Below are 22,195 nucleotides of genomic sequence, written 5' to 3'. Positions count from 1 at the left end.
CATTGATGCTGAAATCTAACATAGACATACACTACTGGAGGAGACTAAAATAATTGACCCTTGGAATAAATTAATACAATTTAATACAACAGACACTACAATTTAATTTGTAAAATTTAGGTCAGTGTTACTGTAAGTGTTGAGGCCATCTGAAAAGGCCTTGCTTTCCCTGACTGCACACCACTGCATAGTTCATTACAAGATTATGATGTCACACTATACACACCATCCTGCCTTTGATACATCCTGTGGTAGAAACACAGGCCACATTGGGGCTTATGGTTGCAAACTGTACTATGGTTCAACCATTTTGTGAAAACACGGCTTTAAATGTCATTTTGCTGCTTTTGCTGAAGGCTGTTTAAGACCTGTGACCTCATCATTGTTTGGTTCACTTGCACCATTTCCCAGCAGCCCTGCAGGACGGTCAAAGCTCATTACTGCAACCTTTATCAATCGCCTCCTACTGGCTGCTAAAAGATCTAGCCTCCAGTAGGATCTCCCACAGAGTCACAGAACTTGAGCCGCTATTAAACGGTCAGTGGCATGACCCCACATTAACACACGCACATATATTTATACACACACACATTAATGTCTCTGTGAAGTGACAAGACGTGATAGGATTTGGCTCTTGTTCATAATGGTTTCTTGTCAGTGCCCTCATCTGATCTCCTTCTAGCCTTCTGGGAATATTGTTCTTAAAAGAACGTCCGACTCAAGGTCACCCAACATGGCTGAGGTCCAGTGTTGTGCATGAGCAAATTCAAAAGATTGCGTTCATTGAACACATTCATGCTTCTAAGAACATTGAACTCAACACAACGTGACTGTAAATAAAGAACTTCACCTTGCAATCTTAAACTAAACTAAACGTTGCATTCTTTGAAGACAGCGGGCACGATCGTGCATCAGTCATTGATGGTGTTGTTTTTGTCTGCTTCATATTCATCCATTCATTTTCTGTACTGCTTCTCCTCACGAGGATATGCTGGAGCCTATCCCAGTTGTCTTCGGGCAAGAGGCAGAGTACACTCTGGACTGGTCGCCAGCCAATCACAGGGCATATATAGACAAACAACCATTGACACTCACGTTCATACCTATGGACAGTTTGGAGTCGCCAATTAACCTAGCATGTTTTTGGAATGTGGGAGGAAACCGGAGTACCCACCCACAGGGAGAACATACAAACTCTACACAGAGATACCCAAGCGGATACAGATAATTTATAGATGGGTGATACAGATACAGATACAGATACAGATAGATACAGATAGATAGATAGACTTTCTTTATTGTCATTGCACAATAACACAGCAATTAAATTGCCAACGAAATGTCATTGCCGGGCTCCCGTATAATAATAAATAATAAATAATAATGTGGAGAATAAATAGATGACATACAGATACAGATGGTGGTGTACTTGCTTATCCCTATTCTTAGCCTTACACAAGAAAGAAGGAACCTTGTAATGTGCTTCATACGTCACCATTTCAGATTTCAAATAAAATTGATTTGATTAAAGTGTATACTTTTAAATTGACAAAATGAAATCTTGTTTGTAATCTCAGTTAAAATGTTCAAATTTTCAGGCACGCTTCCTCATGAATATTTACAACAAAGCCCCATATGACTTTGTAGTCACAGGATTTTATCTTCATAATAAGCAAAGTGTGTTTATTTTATCAACATGAAAATTGTCTGCTTTGTTGTTGACCGTCTCTTGATTTGCATTTAGAATAAAACACACAGGTGATGCACACAATTGTTGACATATGCAATATAATATTTGCGCCTTGCATGGCAACAAGACCAAGTATTTTTGTCTTTGAGAATACAATACTTATATCAACTAGTTGTATGATAGTCAATATATATAAGGGCTTCAAAAATAATTTTCCCATCCCATTTACTGCTGAGACTGCTCTTTTCTCAAGCTTTACAATAAAAATGTACCCTGTTCCCTGGATTTTACTTAGTAGTTGACTTATTTCTCAAGATTTTTTTTTTCTATTTTTTAAGCCCTGTGATTGATTAGCAACCAACTGGTCCATGTCTCAGGGATAGGATTCAGAACCCCTGTGACCCTGAACAGGATAAGCCGTTGAAAAAGAATGAATGAACATTCCAATAAACTACATGAGTCAGACAGCTGGTTGTACCCTTAGTGGAGAGGAGATGTCCTCTCTTACACATACCAAATTCAAATAGTTAACTTTGTTTCTGGAACACTTATTCTTCGCAGTGTCAGAGTGCACTGATTTTTGTGAAGCTGAAGTTCAGGATAGACAGAAAATGGTAATGGTTCCAATTCCAATCTTAACCGAATTATGGAGTTGTGATTCATCAGCATGATGTAAAAACAATTAAATCAGAACATTAACAAAAAATGCAATGAGGCAAACATCTGTTCCGCGTATCACTGGAACATTCTGTTGTCCCCTGCAAGAATGAGTTATGCAGCTGTTTAATACAGGTTAAGAAATAAGGTGTAAGCGTGAAGATGTACAACAAGCAACAATACAACCTCCTTTTGTGACTCTAATTAGAGTTACTGTAGTGACATCAATGGCTCTACAAAAAGAGAGATATTAAGAGAGAAAACAACAGCGCACCACCGAGCCATTAAGAGCAGACTGCTTTGAGACTTGTCAATAGCAGCTTATACACCGTCCACTCGCAATGACACACTTAAGTGGACAAAACCAACATCTGCCACCACCTCAATTGCACCAGTCAATGTATAAGTGGAGCGTGTGTGTCTGAACACTGTGTGCCTTTGTGGGGTCTGACGTGTATTGATCTTCCCAAGCCTCTTGATGTTGAGCACTGAGTGCCATTGATTTAGACGGAGTGCCATGTTTAAATGAGTAGCCAGAACCCAACAGAGATTTGACTGCTGTAAGCACATCGGTAATAGATAGAGAGTTAAAGTTTTTACACCTCCTCCCTTGGTCATTATGTGTGACAGGGGCTATGAAACAGACCGAGGTAATCGTTTGGTGTTTTGAGGATAGCAATAAGCCAATTGTGTATGTCAAGAAAATAGTCCTTTTTGTAGCTAAACAAATCCAAAATACTCAAATAGTATATTGATTCCGAGTGTACAATCAACCGATGTTGTTACGATTCGGTGCTGGACTGGACCCCAGATGCAAAGGCGAGCGGCAGATGAGATGTAAACTCTATTTGTTTAGTCCAGTGTGAAAACAAAAGGCGAGGGTGCAAAAATGTAGGGACACAAAAAAACAAGCACCATGAAGCAAATAACTAAAAAGACTTGACTACAATTGAACTGCTAAAAAAGACTACTGGGAAGTACCTCCAAAGTAGCAAGCCCAAAAAGGTAAATATAAAGGTTTAACAACATGTGAAGAGGCTGCACGCCAGACGAGTGGTTAGCGTGCAGTCCTCACAGCTAACCTGAGTTCAATTCCACCCTCGGCCATCTCTGTGTTGAGTTTGTATGTTCTCCCCGTGCATGTGTGGGTTTTCTCCGGGTACTCCGGTTTCCTCCCACATTCCAAAAACATGCTAGGTTAATTGGCGACTCCAACTTGTCCATAGGTATGAATGTGAGTGTGAATGGTTGTTTGTCTATATGTGCACTGTGATTGGCTGGAGACCAGTCCAGGGTGGACCCCGCTTCTCGCCCAAAGACAGCTGGTATAGGCTCCAGCACAACTGACTTTATATTCGATTTTACTATGTATAACTTATTGTGTGGAGATGTGGTGTAATAACTATAAAAAGCAATCTTCACTCGCTAAATGTACTGCAAAAAAGATCAATGAGGATAATCCATAATGTCGCGTATTGAGAAAATACAAATCCTTTATTTCTAAAGTCAAAAATATTAAAATTTGCTTACTTATGGGAGTTAAACTTCAAACAGCTAAAATAATGCATCAAACTAACAATAACTTATTGCCCACAAATGTCATGCAATAGTTTTCTACAAGAGAAGAGAAATACGACCTTGGGGAAAAAATACATTTGAAACAGTTTTATGTGGGATCAACGTTAAAAGCCCATAGTATTTCAGTATGTGGAATCAAAATATGGAATGGATTAAGTAAGGAACTTGAACAATGTATTCTTGAAACAATACAAGCACTTGAAAATTTTGAGGGTCGCCTCCACAGCGATTTTTTCCAGCGATTGGTTTTCATATGTTTTGTCAGGCTGGCCTGTTGTGAATTCTTGTTTTTTTTCACTGTCCTCCTCTCTGCAACTCTGACAGTGGCAACCTGCCAACCAAACATATTCTCATAGATGATCCCCCTCACTGAATGTGGAGGAGCACTCCATTGGAAATCAGGACCCTAACTAACCAACTGAATAACGAATGGTAATCAAAACATGACTTCTCAAAAATAATGAATTACAAAGAAAATGTTCCTCATGAGAGCAGCACTGCATTTTAAATCTAAAGTAAAGGTCATATTGTTCTTTTGCTCATGCCGACGAAATGTAATAGAACTCTGACTAATAACACTTGAGTGATTTTCTTTGCCCACGTAATCCTTTCAGAGGTCGAAGCCAATCAGGGAGTCATGCCGGCAAGCGGCAGGGAGATACCTTGGGCAGGCTGCCAGTCTGTGGCAGAAGCTTTAAAACCACACAGACTTTGTCTTTGTGTGTTGCAGAGGTAAAAGCAGTAAATCTTAAGGTACAATTACAGAGTCAAAGAAATAGTCTTGATACAAGCACTGCTACCTGCAGAGGAGCACATTTAAAGCATAAAAGAATCAAAGCCTTATTCTCTTATAGAAAAGGCTATACATCAGCCATCACTAAATGGAAGGCTTCAGTCCAGATAGGGACCCAGTGACGGCCCTTTACAGACCTGTGAACAATTAAAATGAATGAGAAATATAATAATAACATATAGTCATACTCACGGACCGATCGCTTAGAAGCACAAATGACGATGCTCAACAATACACCGACCAAGTACTGCCACCACAGATTGAACTAACCCGCCGTACTTGTACATAAATAGATGCATGCTGTCTACATGACAAAACGTGGGCAATATTTAGGGATCCGTACATGGTGAGTACTGCCTCAGTGCGGATTTGGGCTGTGTCAAGGCTACAGGTACGTGTGACGTACATGCCCTCTGCTGCCAACAAGCGCACAATGCACAGCATTGCACAGAGCACAGACAGATTCACAGCTTTCCAAGTGTGCTGACCATTTTTTGTGGAGTTACTGTATATGCACAAATGCCAAAAATCGTCCTTTCTATTTGACATTTTAGTAACAAAATAACATGTTTGAGACTTCTGCGATGTAATGAATATGATATAATATTAACAACAAAGCATGTTTTATCTCCCTGCTCTTGCCAGTTCCTCCCCACGTTTTCAGAAAAACGTAGCGGCCATGGCCACCGCTAAAAACGTATAGACTAAAAACACACAGGGCGGGTTGTGACCCCATCGTTATTCTTTATTTAGCTTCTCTGCAGGCTCCTCATCGACTGCTCAACTTTTACATTAAATAAGCAAATTGACTAATAAAGTGTAGTCTGCCCTGAAGCTGTAAGATACACTTTTCCCGCTCACCCATTCCACTTTATAATGAAGTGGTGGAGCTTTGGGAAGCAGGGAAGAGATTAATAAGATAAAATCTCTCAACAGTCGGCTTAATTTGCATATCAAACTGATATAGTGGTGCTTGTCTCCGTGAGTGATGGTTTGTCCTCATCATACTTCTCAGAGAAACAATACATTAAGAGAGGAAGTAGCATGAATCATTTTTTTTAATACTGGCAGTTTAGCCCATTCAAAAAACACAAGAATGTATCTCATCACAATGACTACTGGTTGTTGGAGGATATTCACAAACATAACCCAAAGCCTTGAGCTTTTTTAATGGTTATCAGTAAAGCTCTTTAATATGCCTCTTCAGCCTGGCAGTGCATGCTCTCAGGGTTTTCAGAGAAATTACCTGCAATAGCCCAGTTGTGAAGGCTGAATGGTTATCCACATCCTCTCTTTCTCATTACTGCCTTATCAGTTGAGAACAGTTCTCCGAGGCTGAAGAGCAGTCGAAGAAAGGCTCTCTGTCTCTACGGGTGGCTTTGAGGATGTAATCTATGACTAAGTGACAGTTGGCCCTGCCACAAAATTTCATATTAAGCCCAGAGGATAAACATTGCTCTGCAAATTTCCTAAGCCATTGTTACCTGTTAGCCATAATCACTTGCAGGATGGACAATTGTGCAGATAGTGAGGCAAAGCAGTAGATTAATTTGATAATGAGGGAGATTTAGCTCTGCTGGGTAGGATTAGAAAAACCCATCCATCCGTCAATTTTCAATGCCGCTTATCTTCACTGGGGTCGCGGATAAGCTGGAGCCTACCCCAGCTGACTTTGAGGCACACCCTGGACTGGTCACCAGCCAATCATAGGGCACATATAGACAAACAACCATTCATACCTATGGATTTTTCGATGCTAACCATAATTTCTGAAGGTCTTACATCATTAATTCTGGCATTGCAATGCCAGAAAATGTAACTCTTATGAACTACTTTTATTGTCATTGTTATATTATCCCAAATAAATGTACCTTTAGTTGTACCAGGCATTAAAATGAACAAGACACTGAAGAACAAGGGTGGTGCTGCATACTGTACATCCATCAGTGCTGCTGGAAAAAAAAAGACTCACACTCTTTCCTGCCCAGTAACCTATAATAAGCCATATAAATAATAAATATTTGATTTAATGTATGCTTTATGCTTTCCACTTCATTTTACACATACAGTAACCTGTAATGTCACACTTTGCCCCAGTGGAGTGGAAAAGCAATTTCTTTAAACACCAAAATTAGAAGAATAAAGACACCTTGGACAAAACTGAGACCAAGCATGCAGGGCGCCATTTGTCCAAACCGCTTAGGCTGAATAAAAGAGACAGGGTGCATGTAAGTGATAGTAGATTACAAAGATTATACAGCATTATTTAATTGTCTGACCCTCTCAAGACTCCAAGCACGCTAAATTGATTCCGGCTTCATTTCAACTGACCAGATTATCACTTTGGCTGCAGTAGAGCAGAGCAAATTGAGCACAGGGCTGCACTAACATCATTTCACACTTGTGAAACTATCAGCACCACAAAGGGCCTGCACAAGTAACTATTAACCTGTGATGCCCATTCCCTTCAAACACCTGATAATAGAGATATTTTATGTATTACTCAATATAAGAAGAAACCCAGCAACTTTGTTGACATTAAAAGAAATAAATACAAAGAACAACCTACTTACCATGACTGCAAACTGAGTATTGGGGGGGTTGTAATTAGCTCTGTATGTTGTGCTAGGGAACCGAGTTTGCAAGTTTGTATGCACATGTTATTCATTTACATGGTAAAAACATTGTTTTGCTTGTCAAATTATCATCCTAACCTGAACATAGTCTTTTTGTCATTTTGTTGTCCATGTATGGGCTTTTTTCGCCCATTTCCTGAAAGATTTTTTGAAAAAGAGAAGCAAAAAAAGGTCAACACAAGCTTGCCTTGACAACAGGGATGCAAACATTTATAAAAATTAAAGAGGACCTATTATTCTCATTTTTCGAACCTTTGTATTGAGTTGTGGACTCCTACAGAGCAGCTACACACAATAACCCCCACAGAATTTTTTTTTAGATTTTGCAGAATCTGCACTGTATTTCCTTGGATTTGTGCTTCCCACCAAAAGGCTGGTCTGAATGCACACTTCCATGCAGTGTAGAAGGAGAGCACATTTGTTGGCCACCTTTTTACTGAATGTGGACAGCCTTTGTGCTGCGCTATGACGTCAGCAACCAACAATTGTGCCCTGCAAAGGCTGCAGACACTTCCATTAGTACATGTTATACAGTATCTGCTGTGTGTACAGGATGCATGACAGGGTGCATGACTGTGATGTTGCAGTGACATACTTGCATGCTACTTCTGTGTCCTTGATCCAGACATACCAAGAGTCACCTGGCTGAGTCACATGATCATTTATCAGCTAAAATGAGGACTGCACATCCCTTTTGCTCTATATTGGCAATTTTCGTAAATAATGATGCAGAAAAATACAGTATACCATGGCAAAAGTGCAACATGATACCTTTAGGATTGCAATGGCTTTTTGCCCTCAAAAGTGTCAGATGTGTAAGAATACTTTAGTGTATGTGCTGTATATTGTGCCTTTAGGAAAGGAAAAAGCACTCCTGCTCCTACTCCAATTGCTAACATTGTACGTATAATGAAGTATCGTATATCATAACAGTCCCAAGATACGAGTGCCAAATATGGCAAATAGGACAGCAATGCAAACTCTCTAATACAGCTACATCACAGGTGTGGCATATGAAGATGCTGATTAGAGAGCATCATTCTTTTGCACAACTGTGCCTCGTGGCTGCCACGTGTGGCTGGCGACAATTAAAGGCCACCCCAAACTGTGCCGTTTTATCACACACCACAATGCCACAGGTGTTGTGCAATAGGCATGATGACTGGGAGAATGTCCGCCTGTGAAATAAATGTTAATTTCTTTACCATAAGCTCAATCTCCAAAGGTGTTTCAGAGAATTTGGATATACATCCAAATACATCCAAATATACATCCAACCTCCACAACCAGCATCTTTACTTTCAAGCTTCAAGGTCGATTGAGACAGCTGGACAGCTGCTGCAACAATCGTTTTGTCAAACTGTCAGAATGTCATCTGAATGCTCTTTATGGTTCTTGATGTCTCAGTACACATTTTGGAGTGGCCTTTTATTGTAGCCCGCTCAAGGCACACCTGTGAAATAATCTAATGTCTTGATATGCCACAGCTGTGAGATGTTTTGATTTCGCTGAAAAGCAGAAGTGGTCACTAAAACAGAGTTAGTGAGATGTGTAAACAATAATGTGTAATATATGTGTAATATGTGTAAATAAAGTACAATAAAAACTACACATTACTATATTTGTAAAAACACAATGTTTGGTATACCTCTTTTATTGGATCTCAGTAGATAGTGCAGGTATGCCTGATGTGTCCAATAGGTACCTAAAAGTGACTATCTGCTCCTGCTAGCACTGACTTGATCAGCATCACCTTGAAAACATCATCAAGTCCATGCAGTACAGCAAAAGAACTTTATGTACAGTATGTAACATCTAAATGTAGAACCTTTTCATAAGCAACGTATAAATAAACAAGCATGAGCATGTACAAAACTAATGAAGTTGAAGGGAACACCTTTTCATATTTATGTCTTGCTCCCTGATTGGCTCCTGCATAGTAAAGCTAACATTCCCCTGCAACTTTTCCACTGGCTGAGTTTGGTCTCTCACTCACCTGGAGTCCGTGTATGTTGTGTGGGCTGCCCACTCCAACTTTACACTGCCTCAGGTGTCACACATCTGATCACTTGCAGAAAGCGGATTGAAAATTATAGCAGAATCATGTTGGTATCAGTCTCAACTGTCATCACTTTGCTGGGCCTCTGGACATTGCATCCTACTTATGGACAGGTAAGTGCACTGCTTGCAAAATGTAGATTCTTTTGAGTGCTTTAAGCTTTAAGAGTGTTTGAAATGGGAATCTTGTGCATCATAGGCTAAATTTTTACAACGATAATTTAAAGTTTAACTTTATACATGAAGCCCAATATCAGCATCTCACAAGTCTTGTCTGTCAATTCCTCCTGTAAATGTGCTGAATTATCTGTTTGTTTTGGTTTTCAAAAGTCCTTCTGTATTTCTTTTTCACGGTGAATCTGCCTACAAATATGTTGAGATACAGCATACTTGTATGTTAATAATACTGCATGAAGAAATCATACAAATGAAGAGAAAGGAAAAACTAATAGACTCGTACTGCAACATTGCCCTGCATACCTGCATGCCTCCTACGCGCTCTGCTAACGTCAACCATATACATGTGAAATGTGGCAGAAAGAGGCCTTTGACAAGTATGCTTTACACACCAGTCAAACCCCTAATGATTGAAGTCTGTACAAACCTCACTGCTGTCCAGATCAGAACGCTGCTTCCAGCAAATATTGACTCTTCTTACGTAACTGTTGCTGGACCAAAACAATTTTTTGGTTGCCTGAAAGCATGCGTGAGGATGTGGGGGCATCAGGGGAAAACATGTTTAGTGTTTCACCATTCTATCAATACATGAATTATATCTAATATGAGTCATATATGGTACCTTTTTCCCCAAATGAGGATAAGCAGCATAAAAAATGGATGGATGGATGGTACCTTTTTTACTCTCAGTCGACAACCAAAACAAAAGTTTATTTTGTTGACACTGATGTACTGGATTTATTGAACAGTGGTGAGGAAATCCTCATTTGTAGTTCATTCAAAATAATAAAATCTAAAAATAGCTTTCAGGATAATACATACAGTAGTACTTACATATAATAGCTCATGTAGTTAAAAAAAAAACAGTTTCAATCTAAATTGAACATTATTATCTATGGAAAGGTGACCTATCACATAACAAATAAGCAGTGTCTCCATAATGAAGGTTTGATAGATTTTGCTGAGTCAACTCCTTTTATGATACAGTTACATAAGCTTGCCACACCCCCAAACACACCACATCTAAGAGGAAACTTTCAGTCTGAGACTTACAGTACATGCTTTTGAAAGGAGAAGGTTTCATCATGCAAACAGTTAAATTGGATAAACATGCTGTGATCCAGCTATGTTTACTTCACTATCAAACAGCACGGGTCTGTATTGCACTGACGTTCAGCACACTCTCATTTACAGCAGAGCTGTTTGTCCACTTTCAGTCCCAACATTGGCACTGCACTTTTAAGTCAACACCTCTGCCTTTACAGTAACTCAAAAAAGCAAGCTGTATCTTTTCTCTGTGACAGCTAAATTTACTGTGACCTTTCCTTTGGATCCAGGACTGTTCAAGCAGACTGGAATTACAAGGATCCCTGAAGCAGATCCAGAAGCTTCTCTCAGCTCATGAAGCCTCCTACTTGCAGAATCTACGCAACCTGAAGAAGAAAATTAACCAGCTTCAGAGCAGCACAGGAAAACACTTGGCAAAAAACATCAACAGTAAGCATAAGCTTAAGAAATACTGGATTAAAATAAATCCTTTTTACATAACATACCATGTCATTTTTTCATGATTGATATGGGTTTATTACAGGTACCTGCCCAAAGCCGGATGTACCTGTCAATGGGAGGAAACTGGGCAAATTGCACACCGTTGGCCATGAAGTTCATTTTTTATGTGACCCCGGCTATGAACTAGTGGGATCAGAGAGCAGAGTCTGTCAGGAGAGTCTAAGCTGGTCTGGCCAGCAGGCGACCTGCAGAGGTGAAATTCACCAAAACGTTATATGAAGGGCTGACCAACTTTTATTTATTTTCATTCCAAATGGGTTTCATGTGGCCTCTTAAATCCTTCCACACCAAAATCAACCACTGATGCTTTCAGGCTTTGCGTTGTTTACTACAGACAAGCAAGCGATTCGTAGAATTGTCCAAAATGTCTTAGAAGTAGAATTAAGAGTGGTCTTGTCCAACTCCATTTTCTACCACTTATCCTTTTAAGGGTCGATAATTAATTATATCTTTGTATCAACAAAGATTCTTCGCAAAACATCTTTGTTTCTTCACTTAGAAATCAACGAGTGTGCCTCCATCCCATGCCTGAACGGTGGAACGTGCTTGGATGAAATGAATCAGTTTTCTTGCATCTGTCCCAAAGGCTGGGCAGGAGAAACCTGCCAGAGCCGTGTCCCAACATGTATGTATAAGACACTACACAGTCAGTATATATAGTAACTGTTCCTTTTACATGCAATATACACACAGCGGCCACAAAATGAGGTGCAGTGGTGTGGAACTGCACAGCAACCCATGGAGAGGTGACCCGTTTCATGATATTATATTATATCAGTGCAGTTCTACCCCACCACAATAGTACTGTAAACATAATGTTAAATCAATACCTTTCCGATGCTTTAAATCAATAAAGAGCAATTTTGTAAAGGAAGTTTTCATATTGGATCTCATGGGTTTGCCTCTGAAGAGTATAAAATAGATGTATGTAAATCTACAGACAGCACCCTAGTCCACTAAAGGAGATTAGTTTGCTCAGTGGTTTGGTTTGCCAATACAAGCCAATGCTACAACCCACAAAATAGGATTTATTGAATTCCAGCCTAAAGTCCTAGACAGTGCTGGCTGAGTGGATGTCTGCTCCCTGATGCACAGAGGTGGAATACAAAGAGAGCTTATGAATGTCTGATGCCCAGTTTATTTAACCTTTGCTGTATTTCTCTCTGTTGGTTGTAAGGGGTAATCAGTGAGTGGACAGTGTGAACTCTGGCCTTCTTGCATGGGCTTTAGCTCATGCTCAAGTGGGATTAATCATTTTGGTGATGCACATTGTTGCCTTTCATAAGAAAAAAAACATACTTTTTTGTATGTATGCAAGCTTTGCGCCTTCTGACGTCAAAAATATTACTAGTGTCCTATGAAGATTCTTCACTGTGGTTACAGATTATTCTGTACAGGTCTCTCTACTAATGAGATTGTTGATCTATATTCTGAATTAAGGCCATGTACAGTTACCTTTTTCTGACATCCTCCTCAGTCTTTGCCACCATTGCAAACACCTCCGCCTCCAGTACTGCTGCTGCTGCTGCTACGCTGGCAGCAGACACAGCTGGGACTTTTGTGCGTCCATCAAGCTGCAGCACCGTGCAGGGGACCACCCACTGCACTTGTGAGCCAGGCTACACCATCTCCGGTAGAGACAGCACCACTTGCACCGGTATGACTAATTAGTCAACTCAAACCAAACACTAAAGCATCACAGTGTGGTTTCTTCATAGTGTGTTTGCATGTGTTGTGCATTACAGACATAGATGAATGTGAGCTGTTCCATAATGGACAGGCGGGGAGACTGTGCTTACACACGTGCGTTAACACCGCTGGAGGTTACCGCTGCTCCTGTCCTGCTGGATATAATGTGACCCGTGATGGGCGAAGCTGTAAAGGTGCATATCTAATGCTTTCATTTTGTTTCTTCTTCTATTGTAGAACCATAAAATTGCATACACATTTCAACCAAATTATTGGGCCATCTGCACGTTATACTTTGGGTTTTGTAGTGGCTATTTGTCCTTCTCCAAAACAATAAACGTAACCTATAATCAAACGGCCACTGATGCACCATGGGTTTGTTTCACGCAGGCAAAAGAGTCAGTCCAAACAATCCTGTTCCGTTTCTTCTTTCCTTTTATTACCAAGCAAGCAAAACGAATAAAAAAGGAACAAGGGCCTTTTCCTATTGCCTCTCTTGCTCTGGTACAAAACCATAGGCCCACCCCGGTGCATGCTGGTCCCCTGAGCACCGCCCACCCAAATATATTGCAGGTGCCCAGGGTGCCATCCAATGAAACAAACCCACAAATCAACCACCAATTAACCCCAACAAAATATGATAGACAAACAAAATAAATAAATAACCAACAAGAAAATACCATCAAGGAATCCAAACAAAACAACAACAACAAAAAATAAATCAACAGATATCAAAAACCTAGGAACACACCAATAAATAGCTCCTACATTCCGGCCCCTAATTGTGTATGAACCCACAATTACTTTTACGTCCCAAAAAGGAGCTATTCCTTTAGCTGAACTACAATTATGGAATACACCATAAATCAGTCTCTTCCTTTTGAAGTACCTGCAAAACAAGAGAGAGAGAGAGAGAGAGAGAGAGAGACAGAGCCATAGAAAGAGAGAGAGTCAGTGAGTCAATGTCAATGATGCTAAACCGCTGCTTCCAATAGCAGGCAGAGCTTCGTCACTGGCCTCTCCAGGATGCTGGTCTTTGTTTGAAGACGCACAGAGCGCACCAGTCCCTTAGCATCCGATTTGACATCCAAAACTTTCCCCATCATCCATGATCCTCTTGGAGCCGCAGCATCTGCCACAAGGACGATGTCTCCGGTGGTGAGACTCCTTCTTGGCCTTGTCCACTTTTGTCTCTCCTGCATCAAAGGTAAGTATTCAGAAAGCCACCTTTTCCAGAAGAGTTCCGCCATATACTGTACTTGTTTCCACCTTTTTCTGAGGTACAGATCATTTGAGTCAAATAGTCCTGGTGGCATGATAGGTTTGCCTTTCAACGTCAGGATGTGATTGGGAGTGAGTGCTTCAAGGTCATCCGGGTCGTCGGAAACCTTTGTGATGGGTCTGTTATTTAATATTGCCTCAACCTTGAACCTCTCTCTTTGTTCATATTGCACAATTGCTTTCTCTGCTTTGTCATAATCCTTGGGCGTCAAACTCTGTCCTTTGAGTGTGACCTTGAAACTCTGCATTCTTCCTTCAACCTTTTGACATGGAACAGCAGAAAATTCCATCCTCTTCCTGCACAGAATCTTGAGAATCATCTTGATCTTTAAAAACCAAGCAACTGCAGTTTTTAGCTTCGTCCAACTGGAAAAGTAACTGATTAAGCTGGTTGTGGCGTTTTCCTGGATCTTGATAACAGCATTCACCATCAGGTTCCTTTTAACCTCTGGATCATCTACAGGAACTCCATCAAGATCCACCTCCAATTTAGGCCATTCCTCTTTTGGCCTCCAGAGAAACTCTGGTCCAATTATCCACCTCCTGTTTTTTAGGAAATCCTCAGCTCTCATTCCTCTAGAGGCTTCATCTGCCGGATTCTCTTTAGAGCTCACATACCTCCACTGATCCACATCAGTTGCTTCTCGGATGTAAGCTGCTCTGTTTGCCACAAAGGTGTGGAATCGGCTGGTTTCATTCCGTATGTATTTAAGGACTGTCGTGCTGTCAGTCCAAAAAACGGATTCCTTCAGTTGAAGCTGCAACTCCTTTTGCAGCAGCTTAGCAACCCTAACAGCAAGAACTGCAGCTACGAGTTCCAAGCGAGGAATTGTCATCTGCTTGAGTGGAGCAACTCTACCTTTTCCCAAGAGAAATGAAACATAAACTTTACCATTAGTTTGTAGTCTCAAGTAGGATGCTGTTCCATATCCAACCTCACTTGCATCGGAAAAGTGATGAAGCTGTGCAACGACGTGGTCTCCAAATTCTCTGGGCTTGAAACAGCGATCCACCTCAAACTCTGCTACCTTTTGAAGATCTTCAAGCCAGTTGGACCATTTCTTACGGGAGAACTCCATTATGGCTTCATCCCAGCCCAGGTTCCTCCGACATAGTTCCTGGAGAAGCAACTTGGCTGGTAAAATGAATGGAGCTAAAAATCCCAAAGGGTCATACAATGAGCTGACCACTGACAGAATACCTCTTCTGGTCTGTGGCTGTTCTTTTGCAGACGTCCTGAATTTGAATTTGTCAGATTCAATGCACCACTGTAGTCCCAGTGCTCGCTCTACTGGAAGTTGGTCTGTATCCAAGTCCAAGTCCATGATCTCCTTTGCTCTGCTGTCCTCTGCAATTGACATTAGCACTTTGCAGCTGTTGCTGATCCACTTGGAAAGATTGAATCCTCCTTTCTGACAAAGCGCAGTCAAATCCTTTACCATTTGCACTGCCTCTTCTTCCGATGCCATGGATTTCAAACAATCATCCACATAAAAGTTGCATTTGACTGTGTTCACTACATCAGAAGAGAAATGTTGTGCATTATCATCTGCTGTTCTCCGCAAAGCATAATTTGCGCAACTTGGTGATGATACAGCCCCAAACAGATGTACTTTCATTCGATGTTCTACTGGAGACTGTGCAGTATCTCCCTGAGGCCACCAGAGGAAGCGGAGAAAGTCAACATGCTTGACTGAGACACGAACTTGATGAAACATGGCTTGGATGTCTGCCATTACTGCCACAGGTTCTTGCCGAAATCGGAGGAGGACTCCAATGAGAGAGCTGGTAAGATCGGGACCCTGCAAGAGCTGGCTGTTCAAAGATGTTCCTTTATACACAGCTCCACAGTCAAACACAACTCTCAGTTTACCTTTCCTTGAATGGTGGACACCGTGATGGGGGATGTACCAAAGCGTTCCATCACTTTGTCTCATTTGGTCATCAGGTACCCTTTCTGCATATCCTTTATTGATCATGTCATTCAGGAATGCGACATATTCCTCCTTAAAATGTCCATTTTTATTGAACTTTCTTTTCAGGCTCTGGAGGCGCTGTTCTGCAACACAGCGATTGTTTGGCATCATGGGATTTTCCTGTCTGAAAGGTAAGTCGATGCAATAGTGGTCTTCTATTAAGTTTGCGGTATTGTTCATAAGATCCATGAACTTGATGTCTTCTCTGGACATTTCAATCTTCTCCTCTGATGATTTCTCATTAAAGTCATGATTGTATTGCTTAACCAGCATTTCTTGCAGATGATCAACAGAGATTCGATTTGTTGTTACAGTAGGACAGACACTCTTACTCCTACCGTCAGATCCACCGCGCAGTGGACCATTAATGGCCCAACCAATCCTGGTCCTTACTGCATAGGGCCCTTCATCCTGGCTGTTTATCAGCTCCCAAGGCTCCATTACCTTTGGGGCATCTGTACCGATAAGTAATTCGACGTCGGCATCGATGTCATGGAGCTTAACACCTTTGAGATAAGACCATTGATCCACATCCTCCTGTCGTGGGATATTTACTGCAGACACAGGCATAGTCCTTTGGGTTAGAACATCAGGTAACTCAATGAAGTCATTCCCATCCATACCAGACACTTCAAGTCCTGACAAAATCTGAGCATTTACTATTTTCCTTTGGCCCATTGTTCTTAGCAGAATACTTGCCTTTTTACCTCTTAAGTTCAATTTCCTTGCCAGAGTATCTGTGCAGAATGTACCTGAGCTTCCTGGATCCAAAAAGGCATATGTTTGCACAGTTTGATTATTTTTCTGACTCTTGACCTTGACTGCAACAATAGAAAAGACAGAGTCATCTTCACAACCGGCCCCAATATGGCCACAGGTCTGAGACAGCTTTGCAGAAACACTTGAAGGGTTCACAGTACTTGGCCTTTGTGGTGAGGATGTGCCTGTATCCTGTCGGTGTATGTGAAGGACTCCCGGGTGCTTTTGGTGACACACATTGCAATCCAAACGACTCCTACAGTCTTTGCTTGTGTGGCCTAGCTTCAGGCAACCAAAACAAATGCCCTTTTCCTTTAGAAAGGTAATTTTATCCCGGTGTACTTTCACTTCAAACTGTGAGCACTTGTCCAAGGAATGACTGCTTTGAGAGCAAAACAGACAATTTTGCACGAAAGGTACTTTGGCTTGAGTTATTGTATGTTGAGATGTACCTCCATCTTGTACTTCAGTGACATTAGTGGCAAAACTGCTTTGCTTTTTCCTTTGGTTTGTGTGATTACTATTGGAAGCCTTGAAGTTGGTACGTTGCGAGTCTTGAATGTTGCCAAAAAGTGGATCCGAGGCTATTTTGACTTGTCTTTCAATGAAGGTGACAAGATCAGTGAATACCGCTCTTTGACCACGTCGCGCCAGCAAATCACAAGCAACATTCCTCCATTTTTCCCGTAATTTGTATGGCAGTTTAAGAATGATGCTCCTCATGTTAGATGATAAGTCCAGCTCTTTCATATACATAAACTGTTCTGTCAGATTTGAGCATCCTCTAAGAAAAAGGGAGAATGACTGTAGTGCTTTAACATCCTCACTTTTAACAGGTGTCCAGTTGAGAATTTTTTCCATATAAGCAGTGGCAATTCTATGCTCATTTCCAAAATGTTCGGCGAGAAGATTTTTGGCTCTGCAATATCCTTGCTCCGCAGGTAAGTGCTGACAACTTTGCACTAGGTCTCTTGGCTGCCCCCTGGTGTATTGTTCAAGGAAGTGCAAACGATCGTTCCAATTAGCCGTCTTCTCCTCCACTCCATTTTCAAAGGCTCTAATGAAAGACCTGTATTGAAAAGGGTCTCCATCAAACACTGGGATATTTCTAGATGGAAGGGCCGAGGATAGATTCTGCTGCACCAGGAGGGAAGTGATGTCATTTTGTCTTTGCATTATGGTGGTAATGTCAGTTGGATGAGTTTGAGTTTCATTCCTTCTTTGTGCAGCTTGAGTTGGAACCTCAGCATTAATTAACATTTCATTCCTTTGGGTATGTGACCTTTGTTTGGAACCAACAACCTGTGGTTGAGATATAGAATAAGGCATCAAAACGTTGTCCTTTGCATCCTTTTTATTCGGCAGGAATGTGTCGGCATCTGGGTTGAGTTTACTTGTGCTTTGACAGTTCCTTTCAAAATAAGAGTTCATGCCATCGGATCGATTTGAACCACATTGAGATGAGTTGATTTCCAATACATGAAGTTTTGCACTTGTTGCTGCCAATTCTGTTTCGAGTTCCAGCTGCTCCTTTTGCTTCCTTAACTGTTCCTCCTGAGCTTCAATTAGATGTTTCCTTTTCAGCGCGGCAACACGCTCCATTAGTGCCGCTTTATCCGCTTCAGCTTTTATGCGTGCAGATGTTGTAGAAGAAATGCGTGATACCTGTGAATGCTTGGAAGACTTTGATTTTGCACGTGATATGTTAGAAGCACTGTCTTCAGGATTTATTTCCTCCAGATCTGCAACATCCTGATCAGGACATTCTTTATTCGGCTGCACATATGGATTTCCGGCTTCAATTAACCATGCCTTTACCTTGTCGGTAAAATCACAGTACATTGTCATTTTTGCTTGAAAATAACCCGTTTGCTTTGCAGCTTCATCTTCTGGTAAAGGTAAATCCATGAACGATTCATGCACGTCATGGGCGTCTTGATAACAACCAATAAACTTACAAAGTTCAGAATTAACTGTTTTCACGTTTTCGTTTGATTCCATCAACTCACGGATTTTTTCCATATACCCTTTGGCTTGTCTACATTTGACACTCCTTTTGTCTTGACACGTTTTTATGTAAAAACTCAATCCTTTCGATGTCCATTTAATATTCCTTTTTGTTGCTGGTATTTCAACATCCTTCTGAGACCCTGTATTAACATCAGACATCTTTAATCATATAGTCCGTCAACCATTCCATTTAATTCAGAAGGCGAGGGGGTAAAAGGCCAAATATAATCCTCACTGGCAGCACAGCCACTCTTGCAAGCATAGATGCGCACTGGAGTTGTAGATTTAATGAATGAAATACGCCAGCACTTCTGCGTAAATTAGCGCTTAATAGCCGACTTAACTCCGAGTTATCACCGTTTTCCAATACAGCTTTTGCAGTAACACATACCAGTTTCTGATGGCCAAGCTGAGTGTGTCGCTGGTGTGGGCCAGGCGTAGTTTGAAGCTAACACGATTTCAGATGGGAGATGAATAAAACAATTCGTGAGCTTCGTTCATCCAAGGTCCAAAAGAGTCCAACGAGTCCATTATTGATGGGTTCTTTTCTTTATCCAAGGGCGGGTTTTGTACTTTCTGTAGTGGCTATTTGTCCTTCTCCAAAACAATAAACGTAACCTATAATCAAACGGCCACTGATGCACCATGGGTTTGTTTCACGCAGGCAAAAGAGTCAGTCCAAACAATCCTGTTCCGTTTCTTCTTTCCTTTTATTACCAAGCAAGCAAAACGAATAAAAAAGGAACAAGGGCCTTTTCCTATTGCCTCTCTTGCTCTGGTACAAAACCATAGGCCCACCCCGGTGCATGCTGGTCCCCTGAGCACCGCCCACCCAAATATATTGCAGGTGCCCAGGGTGCCATCCAATGAAACAAACCCACAAATCAACCACCAATTAACCCCAACAAAATATGATAGACAAACAAAATAAATAAATAACCAACAAGAAAATACCATCAAGGAATCCAAACAAAACAACAACAACAAAAAATAAATCAACAGATATCAAAAACCTAGGAACACACCAATAAATAGCTCCTACAGGTTTTATGACATGGCTTTTTGGAATCAGTCTTGCAGAAATGCTTTTTAAACTCTTGATATTTATACTGTACATATAGTCATATTATATATTTGTTGTATTTGTGTCTGTCATGTTGTTTTTGCTTTGCAGACATTGATGAGTGTGCCACCAGACAGAACAACTGCACCAAGGACCAAACGTGCATTAACACATATGGAGGATTCCAATGTGTTCGTGTAGAATGTCCCAAAATCGCTCACGCGTTTTACGTCAAAACGTCACCAATGTAAGAATTGCCTCTGCACTCACCATCCATATCGTTTTATACACAATCCTACAAGTTCTTTGCTTTGTGGCTGCATCACTCCAGAACACTGTGACTGATGGGGAGAAAAGCTCTGTTGTTTGAATACACATTTTGGTTTGCATGTATTCATTTCAAGACCCATCTTTTTCAGAAATTTTTGGCGGTCCACTAGTAACTAGTCCAGGGTTCGCCCAACCCTATGTCTCACTCAGTCAGCTGGGATAGGCTCCAGCACACTCCTGAGACCCTAATGAGGATAAGAAGCATATAAAATGGATGGATAGCAGTTTACATAGTTGCAGGAACTGAACTCAACAGAGTTTGTAGCCTGAGGAATACCTGTATACAGGAATCTTTAATAATGTAATAATACAATCCTGACAGCATCAATCACAACTGCTTGTCTGAAGGGCACAATTCCTGATAGAGCTCTTCTCTTTGTTTTTGTTTTCTTATTGTTATATTGTTTGATATGCAGTGTTTTGTATTTCAGAAAGATGTTTGGTCATTTATGCTTGTTATTTTTTCTTCCAAGGCGTTGTGAACGTAATCCCTGCCCTGTGGATAACAAGCTGTGCTCTCAAGCCCCAAATTCTTTCTCCTACCATTACCTGGCAGTCGTATCCAACCTGTCAGCACCCCGTGTCATGTTCCGAGTTTCAGCATTGCGTCCGATGGGTGATACGCTTCGCTTCTCTCTGTTGGGAGGAAGGCAAGTTCGCCGCCACTTCACTGTCCAGCGTTCAGATCGTCTGACAGGTCAGCTGATGCTGAGCAGCCCAGTGCAAGGCCCTGCCACTCTGGAGGCTGAAGTGGAGATGACTGAGTTGGAGAGACGAGTCCAATTGGGGAGGTACATCACCAAAGTCACGTTGTTTGTTTCCCAGTATGAGTTCTAAAGCAAAATAGAGATGATATTAATACCAGATTAAATTAATACAAGATTAAAATGGTCAGATAGCAACTTTGAGTCAGCTAATGACTGTATGAACATAGTTAAAATTGTCCGTAAAGCCACCTGTTGCAACTTTGCAAATTGCTATTAAAGAAAGCATGAGCAAGCAAATTGACTTTCAAGTGCACAATACATCTGCTTTTGCACTGCTGTTTGCAAAACATTGCTGCATTGAGATAGGAATGCAAATGTCTGTTTTGGAAATTTAACATGACTTTTGTGAAACATATTCATTGTGTATTCCATGAGCATTAAATAGAAAAATTTCTTTTTCAATGCCAACAGAATTATTTTACCTTAAAAGCTAGATTTTTTTGATGTTATTGTCCAATAAAAAGGTTTAACTGATGAAAGCATTTGTCCTTCACATCTCTTACAAATATGTTCTAGATGTGATATCACAAAAGCAATGAGTTTAATTGTAGTTGTCCTGATGTGAACAGTTAACATCTATCTTGCTATGTTGTAGTTCTTTTTTGTGCAGAAATTAAATATTCTATGTGTGGAATTAAACGGAATTAAATGTGTAAACAAACAGTTGGATCTGTTTTATGTGGGAAAATATGAATATGGTGTAAATGAGTCTGAATTGGGCCTTCAGGGAAGTGAGAGGTGTATGTGAGCAGTTGCAACACTTTCAGCATCGATAGCACAGAGCTGTGCTGTTCTGCAGACAGAGCGCCAAAGACGAGCTGCTCAAAGAGCCACTATGTTCTTACAGTGCATGAATAACCCGACTGCTTAAAGTCACCAAAATAACCAGAGGAGTATGGACATGTGTGTGTGTGACTCATCGATTTATTAGGGGATGTACTGGATATTTATTCCACAATTTAGGGGATTTATGCAATATTCAAACTAAGGACTGCCAAGGCATAAATGTGTATCTGTGGTTAGTGCAGGAAACTGGAAGTGCCAAACTGGATGTATTCACTTATGGATGGTACTCCATGCTGAGGATGAGGCTGACCCATGACAACCATGGCGTGTGCAGATGCTTGCTGTGTGAAAAAAACACACCCTCACCTGTTTTAAT

At 40.9% G+C, this 22,195-nt stretch overlaps 2 protein-coding genes across 3 annotated transcripts; one reads left to right on the top strand and one right to left on the bottom strand.

Annotated features, from left to right (window-relative positions):
- The first annotated feature begins 9,314 nt into the window (after positions 1-9,314).
- LOC131139666 (fibulin-7-like) lies at positions 9,315-21,669 on the top strand. 2 transcript variants are annotated; one of them, XM_058089477.1, is made up of 8 exons: positions 9,315-9,526; positions 10,927-11,086; positions 11,181-11,351; positions 11,658-11,783; positions 12,636-12,815; positions 12,904-13,041; positions 20,048-20,183; positions 20,740-21,669. In XM_058089477.1, the coding sequence occupies exons 1-8, from the start codon at positions 9,458-9,460 to the stop codon at positions 21,101-21,103; spliced, it is 1,344 nt and encodes a 447-aa protein (XP_057945460.1). In that variant the 5' UTR covers positions 9,315-9,457; the 3' UTR covers positions 21,104-21,669. The 2 variants fall into 2 exon arrangements, with proteins under 2 accessions (XP_057945460.1, XP_057945459.1); XM_058089476.1 differs by lacking the exon at positions 9,315-9,526 and adding an exon at positions 10,625-10,743.
- LOC131139667 (uncharacterized) lies at positions 13,161-14,710 on the bottom strand. The gene is made up of 2 exons (XM_058089478.1): positions 14,117-14,710; positions 13,161-14,043 (listed from the first exon to the last, which is right to left on the bottom strand). The coding sequence occupies exons 1-2, from the start codon at positions 14,698-14,700 to the stop codon at positions 13,950-13,952; spliced, it is 678 nt and encodes a 225-aa protein (XP_057945461.1). The 5' UTR covers positions 14,701-14,710; the 3' UTR covers positions 13,161-13,949.
- Positions 21,670-22,195: the final 526 nt, after the last annotated feature.

Source organism: Doryrhamphus excisus, chromosome 12 (assembly GCF_030265055.1).
Source record: "Doryrhamphus excisus isolate RoL2022-K1 chromosome 12, RoL_Dexc_1.0, whole genome shotgun sequence".
NCBI classification, from domain to species: Eukaryota; Metazoa; Chordata; class Actinopteri; order Syngnathiformes; family Syngnathidae; genus Doryrhamphus; species Doryrhamphus excisus.
This window is presented reverse-complemented; position numbering and strand designations above follow the sequence as displayed.